The 20654-nt window shown below is 47.3% G+C and overlaps 1 protein-coding gene across 2 annotated transcripts in view; it reads right to left on the bottom strand.

Annotated features, from left to right (window-relative positions):
* RAPGEF4 (Rap guanine nucleotide exchange factor 4) overlaps positions 1–20654 on the bottom strand; it is a 252831-nt gene that overhangs the window by 213878 nt on the left and 18299 nt on the right. For both annotated transcript variants that reach the window (XM_060257080.1, XM_060257079.1), the window contains exon 2: positions 2185–2327. In XM_060257080.1, coding sequence (XP_060113063.1) covers positions 2185–2327 — 143 coding nt within the window. The remainder of the gene's footprint in view (positions 1–2184; positions 2328–20654) is intronic.

Here is a 20654-nt window from a genome sequence, read left to right as displayed (position 1 = left end):
GCTTCGGCGGGGGAGGGCGGGGTACAAATAAAATTTATTATTATTAACTCAGAGACTTGTTCTGACTCTTACAACTGAGGCTTTACATACCATGGGGTGGAATTCTAGCAGGAGCTCCTTTGCATATTAGGCCACACACCCCTGATGTAGCCAATCCTCCAAAAGCTTACAAAAAAGAGCCTTGTAAGCTCCAGGAGGATTGGCTACATCAGGGGTGTGTGGCCTAATATGCAAAGGAGGTCCTGCTAGAATGCCACCCCTGTACATACCTATTGCCCACCATTATTTCCCATCTGCTAGGCAGCAATATAAGAATCCTTACTTGCTCTGCATCTTGGAAGGGAAGGCAAGCAAAGAATTTGGGGAGGCCTGGACCAGGAGAGGCTGGGTAGCTTCATAATATACAGCTCTTGTAACAGTTAACGGCAAGACTGTTCTCCATGTTGCAACCAGGACCAGGGCTTTTTTTGAGCAGGAATACACAGGAACGCAGCTCCAGCTGGCTTGGTGTCAGGGGGTGTGACCTGATATGCAAAAGAGTTCATGCTGGGCTTTTTCTATTAAAAAGTCCTGTGCAAACCAATGGTGATGTCAGGGTGTGTGGCCTAATATGCAAATGAGTTCCTACTGGGCTTTTTCTCCAAAAAATACCCTGACGAGTACTATACACAAAATGTCCACCTACAGTTGACTGTCCTGTAATCCAACCCTTCTGGAAAGCAGTTTTAAACAAAATCTACACCCTAACACAACAATCTATCCCCATGACTCCAGAAGCCTTGCTATTAAATTTTAGAGCAAAGAACAAAGCGCTCAAAATTGTACAGGAAAGATTTCCTTACTATTATATGCAGCCAGAGCAACAATAGCTAATGCATGGAAAACAGACCGAACTCCATCCTTAAAAACCTGGTACAACAAACTATGGAATTTACATCATGGCAAAATTGAATGACAAGTCAAATTTAGGGAAAGATCCTGATGATTATTCTGCTATAGTGTCTGTCTGGTTTCCAATTTTAGAATTCCTACAAGAATGATCAATAACACCCAATGTTATGGATGCTCTGCATTTATGGCGAATATATGATGTGATATGTTTCAATAAGCCTGACACCGGAGATATGTATAAGCTTATATTTTGTTAATTTTGTCAAATAACATTCAAATGTGTACTTCTATATAACAAAATAACCAATAAAAACTTATTGGGGGGAAAATCTCCACCTTCAGCAGACTCTTTACACATGCTTATCAAAAGATAACTTATGGTCTATCTAGCTTTGATATGATAGTCCCATGATTATAACTGTCTTGTTTTGTCTCATTTTCTAAGAATGTAAACAGTGCGAGGAAGCGCACAATATTTAGAAAGCACTGCAAATGTGGCAATGAACAAAGAGACTGCTGATGTCAGAGGCAGACATAATTTTCTCATGTCTTATGGCCTGTTAAAGTACCATGGCATCCAGACCACAACAGCTTCCTACATCTCTCCCATACATATTACCTGACCCCAGTGCAAAAATGCCAAAGACTGTTCAAACTACTGGGTTGGATCCAGTCCACACAAGAATGCCACCAGCTTACCCCTCCCCACAGTGACCACTTCCAACCCTAGGGAAGTTTATACCCAAGGTTGCTGGACTCATGTGGAATAACAGACATGCAAGTCAGGAGGCTACAGAGAAGTGGGGTAAAATGGGGTGAAACCATCCTCTTCCTCTTCTACATCCCTGGAGTTCCGCTGATGAAAGAAGGGAGCAAGTTCCCCTCTCTCCTGCAACCTACATGTTTTTACTCCATATGGATCCTACAGCCACCAGAATAGTTTTTTTTTCTGGGGCTGGAAATGGCTGCTGGGTGGAACCGGCAGCTGAGAAGAACAGCACCTTCTGATGACAGATCACAGGATCCAACTCACTGTGATGTATTCTTTACGTAAGACTGAAAGATTTCCTATTAATAAGAAGAGGGTCAATGAAGCACTTTGTGGAACTAAGCAGACAAGATTCACATGACAGATCATTTTGAAGCTAAACTAACCGCAGCATTATTGCTCAGTGCATGTATCTTCAAAAAAGAACGCTCAAGGCTACCAGCCCTCAAAATCTGAAGACTCTAATTCTGAAGCCTGGTTTACTCATATAGACTCTCACTCATCCATGAAGAAAGACATCTTACATGTAATTCCCTTTTCCAAGTTCTCATAATAGCCACAGAGACATATTTGCTGGAGAAGGTTTGGATGAAATTTCTCGAAAGCTTTCACTTCTTTTAGCCGGGTAAAAATAATGTCTACATCTTCGCTGGAACGCTCCAAAGGCCTGCAAAAGGAGAAGAGAGAGAGAGATTACCTCTTTAAATATATATCATTCTGAATGCCAGGTTCATCTTATCCCAAAGGCTATGGAAGGGTTACCTTTAAAATAATTTTTTTAAAAAATCAAAAGTCAGAGTAAAAATTCCACCAAGCCAAATTAAAATCTCAAATCTAATAATCTCATCCTGATAGTAACAAATATCAGCCTAAATTTTATTTATTTAGTACATTTTTATATGTAAGTCTAAACTTACCTCTGAACACCTGTAACCAGTGGTCCCTCTAAGCTGTGGGGTCTTGTGAGAAAAAAAAATGTATTTTGTGAGCTACTGTCTCTAAAATTGTGAGCTGCTGCATAGATTGGTTTGCTCTGGGGGCATCCTTCCAGAGCTAAGACAAATACGTGTGAGCTGGAGCCTAAAATCTATGAGCTAGCTCACACTAACTCAGCTTAGAGGGAACACTGCTATTAGAAATATATTCCAGAGAGATAGCAATTCTCCCAGTGCCATGTGACAAATGGCAAAACATCAAAAAAAAAAAAGGGGGGGCCAGCATAACTCAAGGACTGCTTACCCACATACAAACCTACTCAACCACCACGATCATCATTGGAAGCCCAGTTTTTAGTGCCCCCAAAATCTTGAAGTTAGGTTGGTGGCAACCCAAAAAAGAGCCTTCTCAGTCGAGACACCAAAATGATGAAATTCCCAAGCTAGAGACATTCATTTGTCCCCCTCTGTCACCATCTTTCACCAGTGGGTGAAGACTTTTCTGTTTATCTGTATGCATCTGTGTCGGTGTTTCGCTGAGTTGTGTTTTTTATCCTCAAACTGCAGTACTTTTTTTTCCTTGGCAAAAGCAGATGCGTCAAGCACAATATGGATGAGGAAAACTGGGTAGGCCCAGTCATAGAACTAACTCCTAAATAAAAAACCAGCTTTACTATTAAGTTAGATGAAGCAATGGTTCTGAGCAAAACATTCCAGAGGGGGGCACCATTTGCCAGTCTCCAACTGCCTATTCTCTTTGTGGCTAAAAACAATGAACTCTGGGAAATCAAGACCCTAGACAAGATTTCCAGACAATTAAAATGTCTGGAAAATAATCTTAATTATATATACAATTTCCTAGAAAAATGGCTTCCATTCTTACCCAATATAGACTCAACAAAAACCTACCATAAAGGAATTTTTAGATGTAATTTCATTTGTATATTACAGAAAAGAAGGGGGGAAACATTTTTTTTTATTTCTGATTTCTAAACCATTAAACAATGCGATTTATTTCAATGAACAATAATACAGAGGCTTAAAATTATCTCTAATACAGTTTCTCTCTCTGCCCCACTCCCAATGTGACAGGAGATCTGTGTATCTGAAATGCAGTTCCTACTCTGTTTTTACTGCAACATCTACCAGGCTGACTCTCTAGCACACTAACATTGCACGCCTAACAGCTGAAGGCATCATAGGTGGAATTCTAACTCAAAAATGTAATGTAATGTAATGTAAAATTTTATTTATATCCCACCCTCCCCCGCCGAAGCAGGCTCAGGGCGGCTAACAGCATTTCAAGTAAACAATACAGTAGTAAAAACATTAAATTCACATTAAAATTCACATTAAAATCAGTCAATAATCAATTGTAGCTGTCCCATAGACGAAAAAGAAAGCTGTCCCATAGACGAAAAAGAAAGTAGCTGTCCCATAGACGATACATAGCCAATGATACAAATCCAACCATAATCCAGACTTGTACAATATGCCACAAGAATAAAATTAGGATATACTGTAGGTACAGATCCAATAACTATGTATATTTAGCAGTGTGTTTATGTGTATATAAATTATATTTTGATTAAAATAAAATACTGAAATTTAAATTTCTAAATATTTCTGTTAACCTAACACAACTTTTTTTAAAATGCTGACCTGCATAACCCAATCTCATCAGATCTCAGAAGCTAAGCAGGGCTAAACCTGGCAAGTCCTTGGATGGGAGACTTCCTTGGAATACCAGCAGTTGGGAGGCAGGGGCAGGCTTTATTCAACCACCTCTCTGAATATCCTTCAGGCCCCCAGTAGGGGGCAGTCACTATAGGTCACCATGATTTCCAGGCGCACACGCAAAATAAATAAATAAATAAATCCTGAGAACCCAAGGCAAGAACAATCTTCAATAAGATCAAAATGAAATGAACTAAAATGAAGCACTGCGCATATACAACATCACTAAGTAAGGTCTTCTTGCCCACCAGGCCAAAGCTTCCACAAGAGAAGAGAGCACCTGAGGAGAAGAACTAACATGGTCTCGGATATAGTTTGCGTTGGGTCATGTGGAATTAAAGAGGTGTTCTCCAGTATCTCAGCCCAACTTGGATGGCTCTTCTTCTTCACGTTAGGATGTCCTGGGAATGGATTAAATAGCCACCAGGAACTTCCCAGCCGCAAAGTTGTTGCAGTGCTTTCATGGTGCATTCCTGGCTGTCTGACTGACCCAGGCTCACCACGGACATGCAAAAGAGATGGAATCGCTCCACTCTGCACGCGTGGCCCGTGACTCAGTCATCGGCTGGGTGGTGCCGTCTGATTGTCAAAGCCCATCTCTAATGGTATCGACTTTTTAAAAGCTGAGAAACTGCCACGGATAACTTCCAGTCTGCTTGTACCCACTGTCCCCTCTGTTTTATTCTTAAAACAACTCTATGAGTTGGGTTAGGGTAAGAGAAAGCAACTGACCAAGGTCACACAACTAGATTCATAGCAGAATGACTGACACTCCCAAATCCTAGCCCACCATTAAAACTGGCCCCTTCTACTATCTCATGAAGTGTTCTGGAGAAAGGGCCACCCAGATCCTGATTCAGGCCAAGGTAACCTAGCTTATGCAAATATACCAACTCTGCATGTATGTACTTAGCTGTGTAATTTACTCTGCCTCTGCTAGCAAAGAGAGGTCACACACAAAAGCTTTGCCCTCTAAGAACCAAAATTCTAATCCCCCTCTCGGCTTGGCTTCGCGAACGAATCCCACTGTGGTTTTAACACTACACTAGGCATCAGCATCATGTGATGGCCACAAGTTTGAAATTTCAGGTTTCTTGCAGTGTTTTGTGTATCTAATAATCATCAACTCTTATATAGCGGAGTAATGGAATTGAAGCACACAAGCGGCCTTTGATGCATTTTCCAAAACATGGTATGTTTGGGGGGGGGGGGGTTGGGGGGGATATGAAAAAGAGTTGCTACAAAAAAAAAAAAAGCCCTGGAACCAATGGAGCTCATTTCCATTCATTGTTGAACAAGCTTTCAGAAGAACGGCTGTGGGGAGTAATGGTGATTGCTTCATAGTTCATTCAACAAGACAATGCCACTTAATTATTCATCCACAGACCAGAAATTCAAGTTTTATCAATGTTTGCCCGCACACCTTTGCAGTAATATCATTATCCTTGTGCAATTAATTATAGCAAGCTATTTATAATATTAGACAGTGTTCTGTTTTCAAACTGCAATCTGTCTAACAAGGAACATGCAGAAGCACAATCCAAGAAAAAAAAAATCATCTTCCCTCCTTGCATCTCTGAATTCAGCCACTGGACCACGGGCAATATTTGAGAATGAGAAAAGGCATGATGCCATTAAAACAAAGCACATTTAGGCCTCACTGATTCCACGAAGTCAGCAGTGTTCTAAAATGCTTCAGGTGTTCTAGATTATGGCCTTGATAACTACACCTGCAGTAATTACATTCAGGGGTGCTGTCAGGTGGAATTCTAGCAGGAGCTCCTTTGCATATTAGGCCACACACCCTGATGTAGCTAATCCTCCAAGAGCTTACAAAAAAGAGTCTTGTAAGCTCTTCGAGGATTGGCTAAATCAGGGGAGTGTGGCCTAATATGCAAAGGAGTTGCTGCTAGAATTCCATCCCTGGGTTCTGTGAAGCTAAATTATTCTCAATGGATTTAGGAAAGTCCCTCTTCAGTCTAGCAGCACTTGTTGACTGCTGCTAAAGAATCAACTACTCCATCATAAGCAGAGCTGATGGTGGATAGTCCATCAAGTCACAACCAACTTATGGTAACCTTGCACGGTTTCCAAGGCAAGAAATATTCAGAGGTGGTTTGCCATTACCTGCATCTGCTTCACAAACTTGGACTCCCAGGAGAGCCAGTTTGGTGTCATGGTTAAGAGCAGCAGAATCTAATCTGGAGAACCAGGTTAGATCCCCACTCCTCCACATGCAGCCAGTTCTCTCAGAGCTGTTCTCAGCCCCACCTATCTCACAGGGTGCTTGTTGTGGGGAGAGGAAGAGAATGAGATTGTAAACCACTCTGAGACTCCTAGTGAAGGGCAGGGTATAAATCCAATCTCTTCATCCTCCTCCTCTTCTTCAAGGTCTCTTTAGCCAGGGCTGACCTTGCTTAGCTTTTGAGATCTGATGTGATTGGACTAACCTGGGCTACCCAGATCAGGGGAAGCAGAGTTACACCCTACCAAATCCACTGGAGTAAATGGGCCTAGAAGGATTGCAAAGTGTGCTTAGGATTGCAGCGTGTATGTAGAAAGAACCTGAAGAATATCTAACTTGTGTTGCTGTCCAGGCAACAAAATCCAAGAGATAAACAATGGCCGTTGTGCGATATCTAACCACAGGCAGATCCCCTGCTCTTTCAAAACAAAACTCAGTGACCACCGTGCAGGGGTGGTTTTGTAGAAAAAAAGGTGCAGGAGCTCAGTAGCATATCTCATTTGCATATACCCTGGAATCTGTGTGCAGCGGGGACAGAACTCCCCACTGCACGCAGACCCTGGCAGGAGCTGTGCTCTTGTGAGCTCCTGCTGAATTCAAGCCCTGCCACCGTTTCTCTGGAGAGCAAAAGCTTTCGTTTTCACAAAATGACTCTTGCTCTGAGTTTGTTAACAGGCTTTAATTTCAAGCAGAGGCCGGGTTGGTCTAATGATGCAAGAGAACACACCAGTATATTACATACAAGTAGAACCTGCAGTGCCCTTCAGCAGATGGGTGCATTTGCCTGAAGGAGCTGATCACAGAGCAAAGCATGTAACGCAGCTGTCCTGGTGTGCCAAGAACGTCTCCTGGGCTCCTTATGAATTATTGAACTACCACAGGATGTTTTGAGAACACATCTGACTGAGTGATCTAGACACTCCTGTTTGCCAGTGTGATTGGTCTTTATCATACTAAACTCCATATTTTTTCACACTTTTAAGAACATGAAAGAAAATATGTACTTCTCAAACAAAGCAAAGGAACTTACAAAATCCTATGATATAATCAGGATGGGTATCTGAGTTAGTCTGTCTGTAGCAGCAGAAAAGGGCCAGAGTCCAGTAGTACCTTAAATTTCTAACGAAATTTGTGGCAGGGTACAAGCTTTCGAGAGTCACTGCTTGTGAACGACTCATGAAATCTCATATCCTGCCACAAATTTTGTTAGTCTTTAAGGTGCTAACTGGACTCTGGCTCTTTTCTACAGATATAATATGACAGTACCTCATCGCTTTAAGGCTTCTTGGAACTGTTGGCAAGATTAGCAACACTTGCTATACAGGTGACAAAGTGGAAGCATGTGAGTAGCATGTGCAAACCATTAGCCTAATGAGTAATGTGATTGGCTGGTGGGAGTTAACAGCAGTAGCCACACTCCTATCTTGTGTGGAGAAGCTTGGAGGTGTGTGGAGACGCTAGGAGTGGTATGCTGTTGGATTGCTGGTTGTACTGATATTGATGGGCTGTGAACTGACTACTCTTTTGGACTGTGTTTATCTGTACTGTTGAACTGGCTGGACTGACTGTAAGTGGACTGACTTCTGGACTGTACCTTGACTTTGCTATTGCCTAAACCCTAATACAACTTTGTTAACTGGCTGTCTGTGAGTGTGTATTCATTAGAACATCAGCTGAAGCTGGGCTGACCAGAGTGGCCCTGAGGGACGTTTCCACTACACTCTGTCATAATATAATCATACAAGGAAAGCCTCTTAAAATTTCTTGGTGGAATTTTGGTAAAAATCACTCATATCTTGCATTACAATCCTATGTGACCTCAATGGGGTATAATGGCACAAAGTCCACCCTCCAATGCAGCCATTTTCTGTAGGGGAACTAGACTTTTTTTTAACCTAGAGTTCAGTTCTATTCCGGGAGCTCTCCAGGCTTCACTTGGAGGCTGGCAACCTTAGGCCAGCAGTAAGAATTTTACTTGCTGACTACCTTATAGCCCTTTCCAGACATTACAATCATTCATAGCAGGACCCAACCAACTGCATGTAATGGGAACACACGAAAACCACAGGCTTCCAACACTTGATGATCACAATGTTGTGTGGAAACAGGCAGCATGCCTGTTTGCCATGCACATACAGCTCCAGCACACATCAAGTAACAACTGTATCTTTCAGGGTTTGTCTTCAAACATACCAAGAGCATGCACAATAAATAAGCACACTGCCTCTTTTCACACAAAGAAGCCTCCTGAAGCCCGCTGCATCGCAGCCTGGCTGAAGGGGAAGTTTTGCCCCCCCTTGGAGGGAGAGCGGAATCTTCAACGCGCTTTTGAGCGCGTCCTGAGGGGGCGGGGCTTCAACGCTGTTGCTGAAGCCCCGCTCGGCGCCGCGGCAGTCTTCCCGGCGTTTTCGGAGGGCTCGCAGCATGTTTGCAAGCTCTTGACGCGTCGGGGCTGTCTGGGCCGCGGAGCCTGTGGAGCGTCTTGTGGAGCGGCTGAGAGGAGCGGAGCGCGTCGCGGGAGCATTTTTCTTGAACAGTTTGATTGCCGGGGCTTGCTGTGTGCCCTGGAGCATTTTTGTCTTGGGGGCTGTTATAGGGTGTTCTTTTGGGTTGGTCTTTTGCAGGGGCTCTAGGAACGTCGCCTTTTGGGGTAAAGAGTAGTCCATTTGGATCCCCCCCCTTTTCCTTGCTTGCTACTGGACTGCCCAGTCTTGGAAGCTAAGCAGGGACGGCCCTGTTTAGCTCTTGGATGGGAAGAAAGGAGAGGTCCCCTGTGCAAGCGCCAGTCGTTTCTGACTCTGCGGGGACGTTGCTTTCACATTTTCATGGCAGAGTTTTTATGGGGTGGTTTCCCCTTGCCTTCCCCAGTCATCTGCACTTTCCCCTTAGCAAGCTGGGGACTAGTTTGGCCGACCTCAAAAGGATGGAGGGTTGAGTCGACCTTGAGCCGGCTGCCTGGGCCCAGCTTCCGCGGGGATTGGGTCGTGGGCGGAGGGCTCAGACTGCAGTGCTGTGGCTCTGCCGCTCTGTGCCACGGGACTGCTGCTTTAGCATAGGAAAGGAAAGGTCCCCTGTGCCAGCACCAGTCGTTTCTGACTCTGCGGGGACGTTGTTTTCACATTTTCATGGCAGAGTTTTTGTGGGGTGGTTTCCCATTGCCTTCCCCAGACAGCTGCACTTTCCCCTTAGCAAGCTGGGGACTAGTTTGGCCGACCTCGAAAGGATGGAGGGTTGAGTCGACCTTGGGCCGGCTGCCTGGGCCCAGCTTCCGCCGGGATCGGGTCGTGGGCGGAGGGCTCAGACTGCAGTGCTGCGGCTCTGCCGCTCTGTGCCACGGGACTGCTGCTTTAGCATAGGAAAGGAAAGGTCCCCTGTGCCAGCACCAGTCGTTTCTGACTCTGCGGGTACGTTGCTTTCACATTTTCATGGCAGAGTTTTTTATGGGGTGGTTTCCCATTGCCTTCCCCAGTCATCTGCACTTTCCCCTTAGCAAGCTGGGGACTGGTTTGGCCGACCTCGAAAGGATGGAGGGTTGAGTCGACCTTGGGCCGGCTGCCTGGGCCCAGCTTCCGCCGGGATCGGGTCGTGGGCGGAGGGCTCAGACTGCAGTGCTGCGGCTCTGCCGCTCTGTGCCACGGGGCTGCTGCTTTAGCATAGGAAAGGAAAGGTCCCCTGTGCAAGCACCAGTCGTTTCCGCCTCTGGGGTGACGTTGCTGTCACAGCGTTTTCATAGCAGACTTTTTTAGGTGCCTTATTCAGGACTGTGGTGCTGTCAGGGGATTGGGTAGCCATTTGACCAGGACTGTGGGGAACGGCAGGGCTGGGCGGCCGTTTTGAGAGGCTGAAATTCGGGGGTGCTGGTAAGAGTACTTCTCCCTGAGGCTGGGTGGCCATTTTTAGCCTTTCTTCTTCTCCCTCATACCTTGTGCTTGGGGCGGCCATTTTGAGGTGCTGTACTTCTCCCTGGTGCTTGGCGGCCATTTTGGCCTTGCTTCTTCTTCATCACACCCTTGCTCTTGGGGTGGCCATTTTACGAGGTGTTTAGGCAGCGGCCATTTTAGAGTCACTGGGGTGGTGGCCATTTTGAGGGCTGTTTTCCTCCTTTTATTCCTTTGCTGGCCTCAGGCTTGGCTAAGCTAGTTAAAGAAAGTCTGCTGTTTGCTGTGCTCTTTGGCAAACATGTCGGGTCGCAAAGGCAGTGGAAAATCAAAAGGGAAACAGCCTGCCCCTAAGGCTCCTAAGCCTCCTTTTAAGCCCCCCCCCCTTCGTCTTCGGACACTGAAGGGGACGATGAAGTTAATGCAGCCATTTTTCAGAGGCTGCGGGCACTTGAGCAGGCATCGGGGTTTCCACCTTCTCAGTTGCCCAAGATGGGTCGGTTGTCCAAGCATGCTTTGCAGGCAGATGTATTGACCCGCTTATCTCTTTTGGAGGGCAGATCTGCTGTAGTTGCTGCTGGAGGAGCTGTGGGGCCTGCTTGCTCTGATGTTGGTGCGGGCACGTCGTCCGGTGCGGGAGGTACTGGATCAGCTTTGGTGCCTGCGTTATCAGCTGGTAAGTCGGGGGAAGGCTCTTTGCCTCATCCTGGGCCTGTGTGGCCTTGGGGGGCTTGGGGGTCTGCTGGTCCTGGTGGGGTGGGTGCTCCATTGGGCAGTGCTGGGGGCTCCTTCTACTCCGGGCTTAGAGCAGCAGAGCAACCGGATGTAACCACAGGGTCAGTTGGTCCTTTGGGTAATTGGCCCGTGGTTGGTCAGCAGAGATCGGCAGCGACTTGGCCTGGAGGTTGGGGTTTCCCATCTCCATACGGGGCGGTCCCCTTTAGTGCTATGCCTTTTGGGGAGGTGGCTCTGCCGCTGGGTGATCACCTGCTGCCTGCCACAAGACAGAAAATCTTATAATGGGAATATGTGGTCGTATTCCCCCTTTTAATTAGGGAAGTGGAGAAGGGGGACAAGGAGGAGTTGGACGATAAAGAGAAGAAGAAGCTCTGGAAGAGGAAGGTTTATCTGACCTTGGCCAATTGGCTCCCGGGGTTTTTCATATATGCGGGAGTGATAGCTCGTGCGCAGCCCTGGCGGGCCGCCGCGTTGATTCAATATATGGACATCATATACAAGGGGTATACGATGTTCAGCGGCCTGGCCTGGATCCAATATGACCAGGAGTTCAGGATGAGGGCCGCTTTGTACCCTTCACTCCCTTGGGATCGGATTCACCAACAGTGTGGCTGCAGGTGATGTCACCTCAGCTGGCCACAGACGCTGATCTGGAAGCGGCGCCAATGCCCCACGAGCTATGGCTGATTGGAGAGCCGAGGCCTGCAGAGTGTATAGGCTTAGCCATTGTACCTAGCACCAGGAAGTCTTATGAGCGTGCTGTGTGGCAGTTTGAGGACTTTAGGGCTGAGGTAGGGTATCGCATTGTTGGCCCCTCCCAGTGGAGCAGTTGCTCCATTATTGTCTTTCCTTGAGAGGTAAGGGATTGGCCATGCGATCAATTCGGGGACGCATGTCTGCGCTGGCCTTCGCTAGCAAGGCCTTGGGGTTTAAGAGGAATCAGCAGATTTTCGTATTCGAAAGATGCTGGAAGGGTGGTCCTGGGGAGGCTAGGCCTATGCCTGATACTAGGGTCCCTTTGTCTCCTGATATTCTTCGGGGTTTGAAAGGGGGTTTGGAGCGCAGTGTGTGCGTCTCATTTCGAGGCAGTTTTGTTCCATGCAGCCTCTTTGGTACCCCTTTGGGGCTCTGAGGGTTAGTGAACTGGTGGCAAGCTCCAAGAATGATGTTTCGGGTAGGGCGTTGTTATTGAAGGATATTACGTTGCCCAAGAGGGCACGGGGACTGTGCTAGAGTTAGGTCCGTGTTCGGAGGCGGAGCTTTGCCCAGTTTCCGCATTAGCTGACTATTTGGCTTTGCGGGAGGGCTGCGAAGGATCGCTGTATTGTCACGCTGGGGGCAGTCCGTTGGCAAAGCATCAATTTTGGACTGTGATATCAAAGGCTTTAGCCCTGTTGGGTTTGTCTGGATTGAGGTTTGGTACCCATTCCTTCAGAATCGGTGCAGCCTCGACGGCTGCTGCCCTGGGTTATCCTACTTCGTCCGTTCACGCCCTGGGTTATCCTACTTCGTCCATTCAACGCCTGGGCCGTTGGCGTTCTCCAGCTTACAAAGGTTATATTCGCCCTTTGCTCCGCTAATAAGTTTTGGTTAGGAGCTGGGGGTATTTTGAGGTTTGGGTTGTATAACTTGTCTGTTTCTTCCTTTTAGATGCTGTTGTTCCTGGCCGGAGGAGCAGAGTTCTCATCTGCGGGCGCAGTTATGTGTTTTGGGAGGCACATCAAGCTCGGAGAACTGCTGTTGGCTCTCAGCTGGGGCTCAGCAAACATGTCACGATAGAATGGAGGGGGCGCCTGGGTCTTCAGTGGCCTGGCTTGCTTCCCCTTTTGTTTCATGGGTCTGGGGGCCCTCCTCCGCAGGTATTGATTTTTCACCTGGGAGGGAATGATCTCGGGCTGATTAAGGGCAAGGCATTGATCTTGCAGGCTCGAGACGATTTCAGGTACATAAGGAACAGATGGCCTGGTACCATTATAGTTTGGTCGGCCATGATTCCGCGCTTGGTGTGGCGCTGTGCCTGGGGGTTTATGGCACCATGCGGCCTGGGGAGGACCGGTTAGCCTCCCCCTTTTGGGGAGTTAGGGGTCTGTCAGGATCAACCTTGGGTGTGGCTTGAGGTTTGTGAATGCAGACTGTCCTGGAGACTCGATTGGATGGGTGCCTTTCGCTGAGACTCGCGTCTGGTGTTTGGGCCCTCCGGTGCGAGCCTCCCTGCTGGGCCTGCCTAACGGGAGCTGTGGCTCACAGCTCCGGCTGGGGGGCCGGGTCTCTCGCCCGCTGAAAAAGGCAGGGGAGCGGTCTGATGAGACCCCTGGCCCTGACCTGGCCGCAGTTCTGTTGCCCACTGAGCGAATAAGGAAATTTGCAAGTTTATGGAGGGTGGTTTGGGCCACTATTTGCCCCATCCGGATATTTCTAAAGACCTCTACAGAGGGGATGGTGTTCATCTCTCGGAAAAGGGTAATGTGCTTTTTCTGAGTGATTTGCGGCAAGGGCTTTTGTTGGGTTTTGGGTCTTTTTGTGGGTGCTAAGCCCTAAGTAGAGACTTGGCCTTAGTTGTGGCAGGTTCTACGGGGTTATGGCACCATGCGGCCTGGGGAGGACCGGTTAGCCTCCCCCTTTTGGGGAGTTAGGGGTCTGTCAGGATCAACCTTGGGTGTGGCTCGAGGTTTGTGAATGCAGACTGTCCTGGAGACTCGATTGGATGGGTGCCTTTCGCTGAGACTCGCGTCTGGTGTTTGGGCCCTCCGGTGCGAGCCTCCCTGCTGGGCCTGCCTAACGGGAGCTGTGGCTCACAGCTCCGGCTGGGGGGCCGGGTCTCTCGCCCGCTGAAAAAGGCAGGGGAGCGGTCTGAGGAGACCCCTGGCCCTGACCTGGCCGCAGTTCGGTTGCCCTTGCCGTTGCTAGTTATTTTAATAAAAGTGGCCCATATTTTCACCAATTTAATTGTGTCCGTCTCTTTATTCCGACTTGGGGGGCAAAGAAGCCTCCTGAAGCCCGCTGCATCGCAGCCTGGCTGAAGGGGAAGTTTTGCCCCCCCTTGGAGGGAGAGCGGAATCTTCAACGCGCTTTTGAGCGCGTCCTGAGGGGGCGGGGCTTCAACGCTGTTGCTGAAGCCCCGCTCGGCGCCGCGGCAGTCTTCCCGGCGTTTTCGGCCCACCCGCCCGCCCTGTTTGTTATGCAGGCAATTGCTGGTCGCTTCCGTTTGGAGGGGCCGGGTAGGAATTTTTTCACTCCCCGGCGTTTTGGCATGTGACTGGGAGGTGTTTTTTGCCTACCTTGCATAACATTTCAGTGGATTGAGGAATTGGCTTAGGGTTGGTGCCTTGGTAGAGTTTGGTCACTTTTTAGGGCAGGTTCTACGGGGTTATGGCACCATGCGGCCTGGGGAGGACCGGTTAGCCTCCCCCTTTTGGGGAGTTAGGGGTCTGTCAGGATCAACCTTGGGTGTGGCTCGAGGTTTGTGAATGCAGACTGTCCTGGAGACTCGATTGGATGGGTGCCTTTCGCTGAGACTCGCGTCTGGTGTTTGGGCCCTCCGGTGCGAGCCTCCCTGCTGGGCCTGCCTAACGGGAGCTGTGGCTCACAGCTCCGGCTGGGGGGCCGGGTCTCTCGCCCGCTGAAAAAGGCAGGGGAGCGGTCTGAGGAGACCCCTGGCCCTGACCTGGCCGCAGTTCGGTTGCCCTTGCCGTTGCTAGTTATTTTAATAAAAGTGGCCCATATTTTCACCAATTTAATTGTGTCCGTCTCTTTATTCCGACTTGGGGGGCAAAGAAGCCTCCTGAAGCCCGCTGCATCGCAGCCTGGCTGAAGGGGAAGTTTTGCCCCCCCTTGGAGGGAGAGCGGAATCTTCAACGCGCTTTTGAGCGCGTCCTGAGGGGGCGGGGCTTCAACGCTGTTGCTGAAGCCCCGCTCGGCGCCGCGGCAGTCTTCCCGGCGTTTTCGGCCCACCCGCCCGCCCTGTTTGTTATGCAGGCAATTGCTGGTCGCTTCCGTTTGGAGGGGCCGGGTAGGAATTTTTTCACTCCCCGGCGTTTTGGCATGTGACTGGGAGGTGTTTTTTGCCTACCTTGCATAACATTTCAGTGGATTGAGGAATTGGCTTAGGGTTGGTGCCTTGGTAGAGTTTGGTCACTTTTTAGGGCAGGTTCTACGGGGTTATGGCACCATGCGGCCTGGGGAGGACCGGTTAGCCTCCCCCTTTTGGGGAGTTAGGGGTCTGTCAGGATCAACCTTGGGTGTGGCTCGAGGTTTGTGAATGCAGACTGTCCTGGAGACTCGATTGGATGGGTGCCTTTCGCTGAGACTCGCGTCTGGTGTTTGGGCCCTCCGGTGCGAGCCTCCCTGCTGGGCCTGCCTAACGGGAGCTGTGGCTCACAGCTCCGGCTGGGGGGCCGGGTCTCTCGCCCGCTGAAAAAGGCAGGGGAGCGGTCTGAGGAGACCCCTGGCCCTGACCTGGCCGCAGTTCGGTTGCCCTTGCCGTTGCTAGTTATTTTAATAAAAGTGGCCCATATTTTCACCAATTTAATTGTGTCCGTCTCTTTATTCCGACTTGGGGGGCAATGTAGTGATCATGCATATCAGAAAGATGATAGGTAGTCTATGCTCCCATTACACACAATTAGCGGGCTCCAGTATGGATGACTGTAACATCTGACAAGTCTATAATTTCACTGCCTCCCCCCCACTCCCATTTTAGTAGGGTGTTCGCAGTGCAATCCTGAATGAAGTTATTCCCTTCTAATCCTTCTCAATTCAGTGGACATAGACAGGTGTAACCCTCTTTATGGTTGCACTCACCTAACTCCTGACACAATCAGAACACACAGGTGGGAAACAACTATAAATACAAGAATAATAATCTGTAAATTACTTCTCATTTTCCAACACACCTTCCAGAGGTCTGCCTGCATTTGTTTTGCGCAACATAACCGCCAATCATATTGGCTAGCCCACGCTAGCCCCGTCTTGTCAGATCGCCGAGCTAATCAGGGTTGACCACCATGGAATACCAGGGGTGCTATACACTTCTTGCCTTGAAAACCCTACAGGATCACCATAAATCGGCTGTGACTAGGATTGCCAGATCAGACTCAGGAAATATCTGGGGACTTCGGGGTGGAGCCAGGAGCAAGGTTGTGACAAGCATGATTGAACTCCAAAGGGAGTTCTAGCCATCACGTTTAAATGGACCGCCCTCCTTTTAAATGCTTTCTCTTTGTTGGAAATGGTGAAGGATAGGGGCACCTATTTTGGGGGCTCATAGAATTGGACACCCTGGTCCAATCTTTTTGAAACTTGAGGAGGGGGTTGATACTATGCTGAAAATTTTGTGTCTCAACCTTAGAAAACAGCTCCTCCAGAGCCCCCAGACACCCACAGATTGATTCTCCATTATACCCTATGGGGACCAGTCTCCATAGAGTATAATTGAGTGATACCCCTGACTCAATCCAGCATATATTGCTTGATTGTTCTTTATACCATAACCTCCGTAAAGATTTATTTGGCAAGCTTTCTTTTTCTCCAGATTTGTCTATTCTGCCACCCTGTTATTATTTATTGAGTGATATTGAGGGGGTGGTTAGTGAGGCTGTGGCAAAATTTCTGGCTGACATCCTTAAATTTAATTCTGACCATGTTTGAATGCATCTGTAAGCTCGGTTTTATCTTGATTTTATCTCCAATGCTTAAATTTTTATATTCTGTGTATTTTTATCTGAATCTATTATGCCATTAAAGGTTTGGTATGGTGTATAATTGAGTGCCCAGCAGACATTCACCCCCACCGCCACTTTCTGATAACCCTGAAGCAGGGGAAGGGGCTGTAAGCTAGGGGATCCCCTACCCCAAACTGGGGATTGTGCAACACAAAAAGAGCAACGCGAATAGTAGAGCAGGGAAAATAGGTAAAAACCTCCGTGAAGACCAGCCTCCTATCTCATACAAAATGTCAATTTTATTTATAAATAGGCATCATGTCAAAAATTCACAGTAATGCAAGCAAAGGAACATATGCAACCCCACCCATAGTCATTTAAAATGGAAGTCCATGTCCACAATATTCCAGCAACACGATGAAGGTTCTGATTCCAACGATGTGATTCTCCACGGAGACCGATGCTCCTATGTTCTATTGCACAGCTAGGCATAAAGTGATACACGACGCAGTAGTACTTTCCCCCACATTTCGCAGTTCGCTTCTACAAGCTGTACATAAAAGTAAAAATATTTAACCATACAAAATAACTTCAGCTCAGCACTCAATCTCAATGTGTTAGGGACCTCCAACATGATCCGAACACATTGAGATTTTTTGCAGTGCAGCGGTTCCCCCCCGCCCCCCGAGATTACAAGGCAAGGTCGATGTCACAAAGTAGCTGCTAAAACATGAAATGAAATGGATATTTCTACTACGCACCTTTGCACCGTGCGGTTTGAACTATGAATGGGATCTTTCTTGTTATTTATAATGATTGCTTGTGTTTATAAGTTATAATGTACCCTGAAAAGAGTATGTTAGTAAGCTGTAACTTTAAGGAACTACTTAATTACATGCACCTGGGGACTTATGAGTGGATGTATTAGAGAGGATGGGAGGAAACAGACCATAAAGCTATCTGAAGCAGCAGCATTTAATTGGTGAAAAAAACTCTTTGGAAAAGGTATGATCTTCTACCTCTATTATTCTGTCCCATGGTGCTGAGCTAAAGTTATTTTGTATTATTTTTACTTTTATGTACAGCTTGTAGAAGCGAACAGCGAAACGTGGAGGAAAGTACTACTGCCTAGCTGTGCAATAGAACATAGGAGCATCGGTCTCCGTGGAATCGGTCTCACATCGTTGGAATCAGAACCTTCACCGTGTTGCTGGAATATTGTGGACATGGACTTCCATTTTAAATGACTATGGGTGGGGCTGCATATGTTCCTTTGCTTGCATTACTGTGAATTTTTGACATGATGCCTATTTATAAGTAAAATTGACATTTTGTATGAGATAGGAGGCTGGTCTTCGCGGAGGTTTTTACCTATTTACCCTGCCAAACTGGGGATTAGCAACCCTAGCTGGGACTTGATGGTCAAGTCCCCTCCCCCCCAAAAAAAATCACAGTCTTTGAATACAACGTAACATTGTCGTTTCATGGATGATGCTTGGACTCAATAGCAGTCAAAAATAAGTGAGTGGTAAATAAATCAGGAAGCAACAGGCCAGAATACAATGATGATCCTAAAAGACAACAATCACAAATCAAACCACTTGGTTGGATCCAGTGGAAGAATTCATGGAAGGAGTTCATGAAGCTAATCTTCCTTATCTTCTCCTTCCTCAAACAGCTGACTGTTGGTCCAGAACCTCTTCTCTGAGGAGCAGAAGAGCTTTGAAAACAAAATGTGCCACAGAATGGGCAGTAATGAGGAGGAATCCGGTAAAATGGCCTCCCTCGGTTGCCTCAGGCCATGACACATGCTGTTAGTGAGGCTCTCTTGACATTCTCAGAGATGCGTTTCCAGACCAACTGTCAACTGATTTGTAAACATGAGGATAGACCGGATATCACTGAAACAGCCACACCAATGAAAGTCAATACTGGTTTGGAAAGTAAATTTTTAAATGGAACCAACTTAACTGTCTTTGTGACCTCAGTAAATTATCCTGAAAAGAGTTCGCTGTTCGAGAATCATATGAATCCCTTTAACTGTACCTTTCAAGGAAATGTTTAATAATCACTTGCTAAATAGCACATTAGAGTAATCTCAGAAGCCTGTTACAATATAGCAGGCTCAGTTGGTGTAATAATATCTGGCAGGAAATGTTAAATGCCTTTATGAACCTAAATTCTTATTTATGAGATTCAGTGAATTTCATTCAGTGAAACTGATACCTGGTTCTACTTAATGTTTTGCGTGCTTTAAATAGGATTTGTCACGAGCCAGTCAGCTGCCTCCTCCTCCTCGGATGAGGGAATGGAAGAATCAGGCCCCACATTGGTGGGGCGCCTACCTGAGCATCTGGCAGAGCCAGCCAAAGAAGCATCACAAAACAAAAGTTGCTCATTCTAGCAGGCAACAAAAGAGAAAGAACAGAGTTCACTCACCATCAGTGTCTCCTGAACCAGCTAAGCACAGGAGACGACAGGAGCATTTGTCAGCCCGGGAGAGATGAAGGAGTGTGTTTACTGCACAACACTATCAGCACTAGGTAAGAGCCCTGTGGCACAGAGTGGTAAAGCTGCAGTACTGCAGTTCAAGCTCTGCTCACGACCTGAGTTCGATCCTGAAGGAAGCTGGATTCAGGTAGCCAGCTCATGGTGGACTCAGCCTTCCATCCTTCCGAGGTCGGTAAAATGAGCACCCAGCTTGCTTGGGGGGAAAGTGAAGAAGACTGGGGAAGGCAATGGCAAACCACCCCATAAAAAGTCTGCCGTGAAAACATTGTGATGCGAAGTCACCCCAGAGTTAGAAATGACTGGTGCTTGCACAGGGGACTACCTTTACTTTTATCAGTACTAGGTGCTGAAGCAGAGTCATTTCAGGAGCAGGAATGACAAGATGGAGAAAAGTAATACCTGCGCTTCAGGGGTGAGTCAGCTAATTAGGCTGACAAAATGAGCACATGGAATGGAACTCATGGTGGAAGCAACTTTGCCCGCCACCTCTTTGTGTCCTGATTCTCTCAGCAAACAGAGTACTGATTTGCTTGCTGCCTTGCACCCTATCTTGCTAACCTGTGTTTGCTTTTCTGCTAGAAAACCAGAGCCTCCTGTCCTGGCTTCCAAGCTTTGAATCCTGTTCTCCAAACCTTTATGTTTGAACAGAACCTTCGGCTCCCTGAGTCTGCGCTGGTTTGTTGACTCTGCTCTTGTCTCTTGACTTTGGTGTAGTTGATTGTGATTACATGTATGCAACCCAGAATCCTGGGTAGAGAAAAAACCTCAGGCTCTGCTCTGAACACAACATTTGTTAACAACTGTGTTTGTGTATTCTGGAGGCTTGTGTTTGGTAAACACGAGGCTTGGCCTTAAACATGACAGGATTTGGGATGGATCAATATATGGGCAAGAGTACACTTCTTTGGAATATGTCCATGCAATTTGTACAAAGGCAGAGTGTGTGCATTCTGTGCATATTTTATAGAACATATGTTTAGAAATACCAGGTATGAGTCAACTCATCTGAAAGCAAACCATTAAGTGTATAACCATACAATACACAGCTACACAGCAGTTACAGTCTTTACTTGGTCCCACCAGGCCATGGCTTGAGGGCTGGAATTGCAGAATCAGAGTTGGAAGGAATCTCCAGAGTCATCTCGTCCAACCCCCTGCACAATGCAGGAACTTCACAAATACCTCTCCCCACAACCCCTTCCTGACCTTCTCATAATCTGCCTAATTCACAGAATCAGCATTGCTGTCAGATGGCCATCTAGCTTCTGTTTTAAAACCTGCAAGGAAGGA

Source organism: Heteronotia binoei, chromosome 16 (assembly GCF_032191835.1).
Source record: "Heteronotia binoei isolate CCM8104 ecotype False Entrance Well chromosome 16, APGP_CSIRO_Hbin_v1, whole genome shotgun sequence".
Classification (NCBI taxonomy): Eukaryota; Metazoa; Chordata; class Lepidosauria; order Squamata; family Gekkonidae; genus Heteronotia; species Heteronotia binoei.
This window is presented reverse-complemented; position numbering and strand designations above follow the sequence as displayed.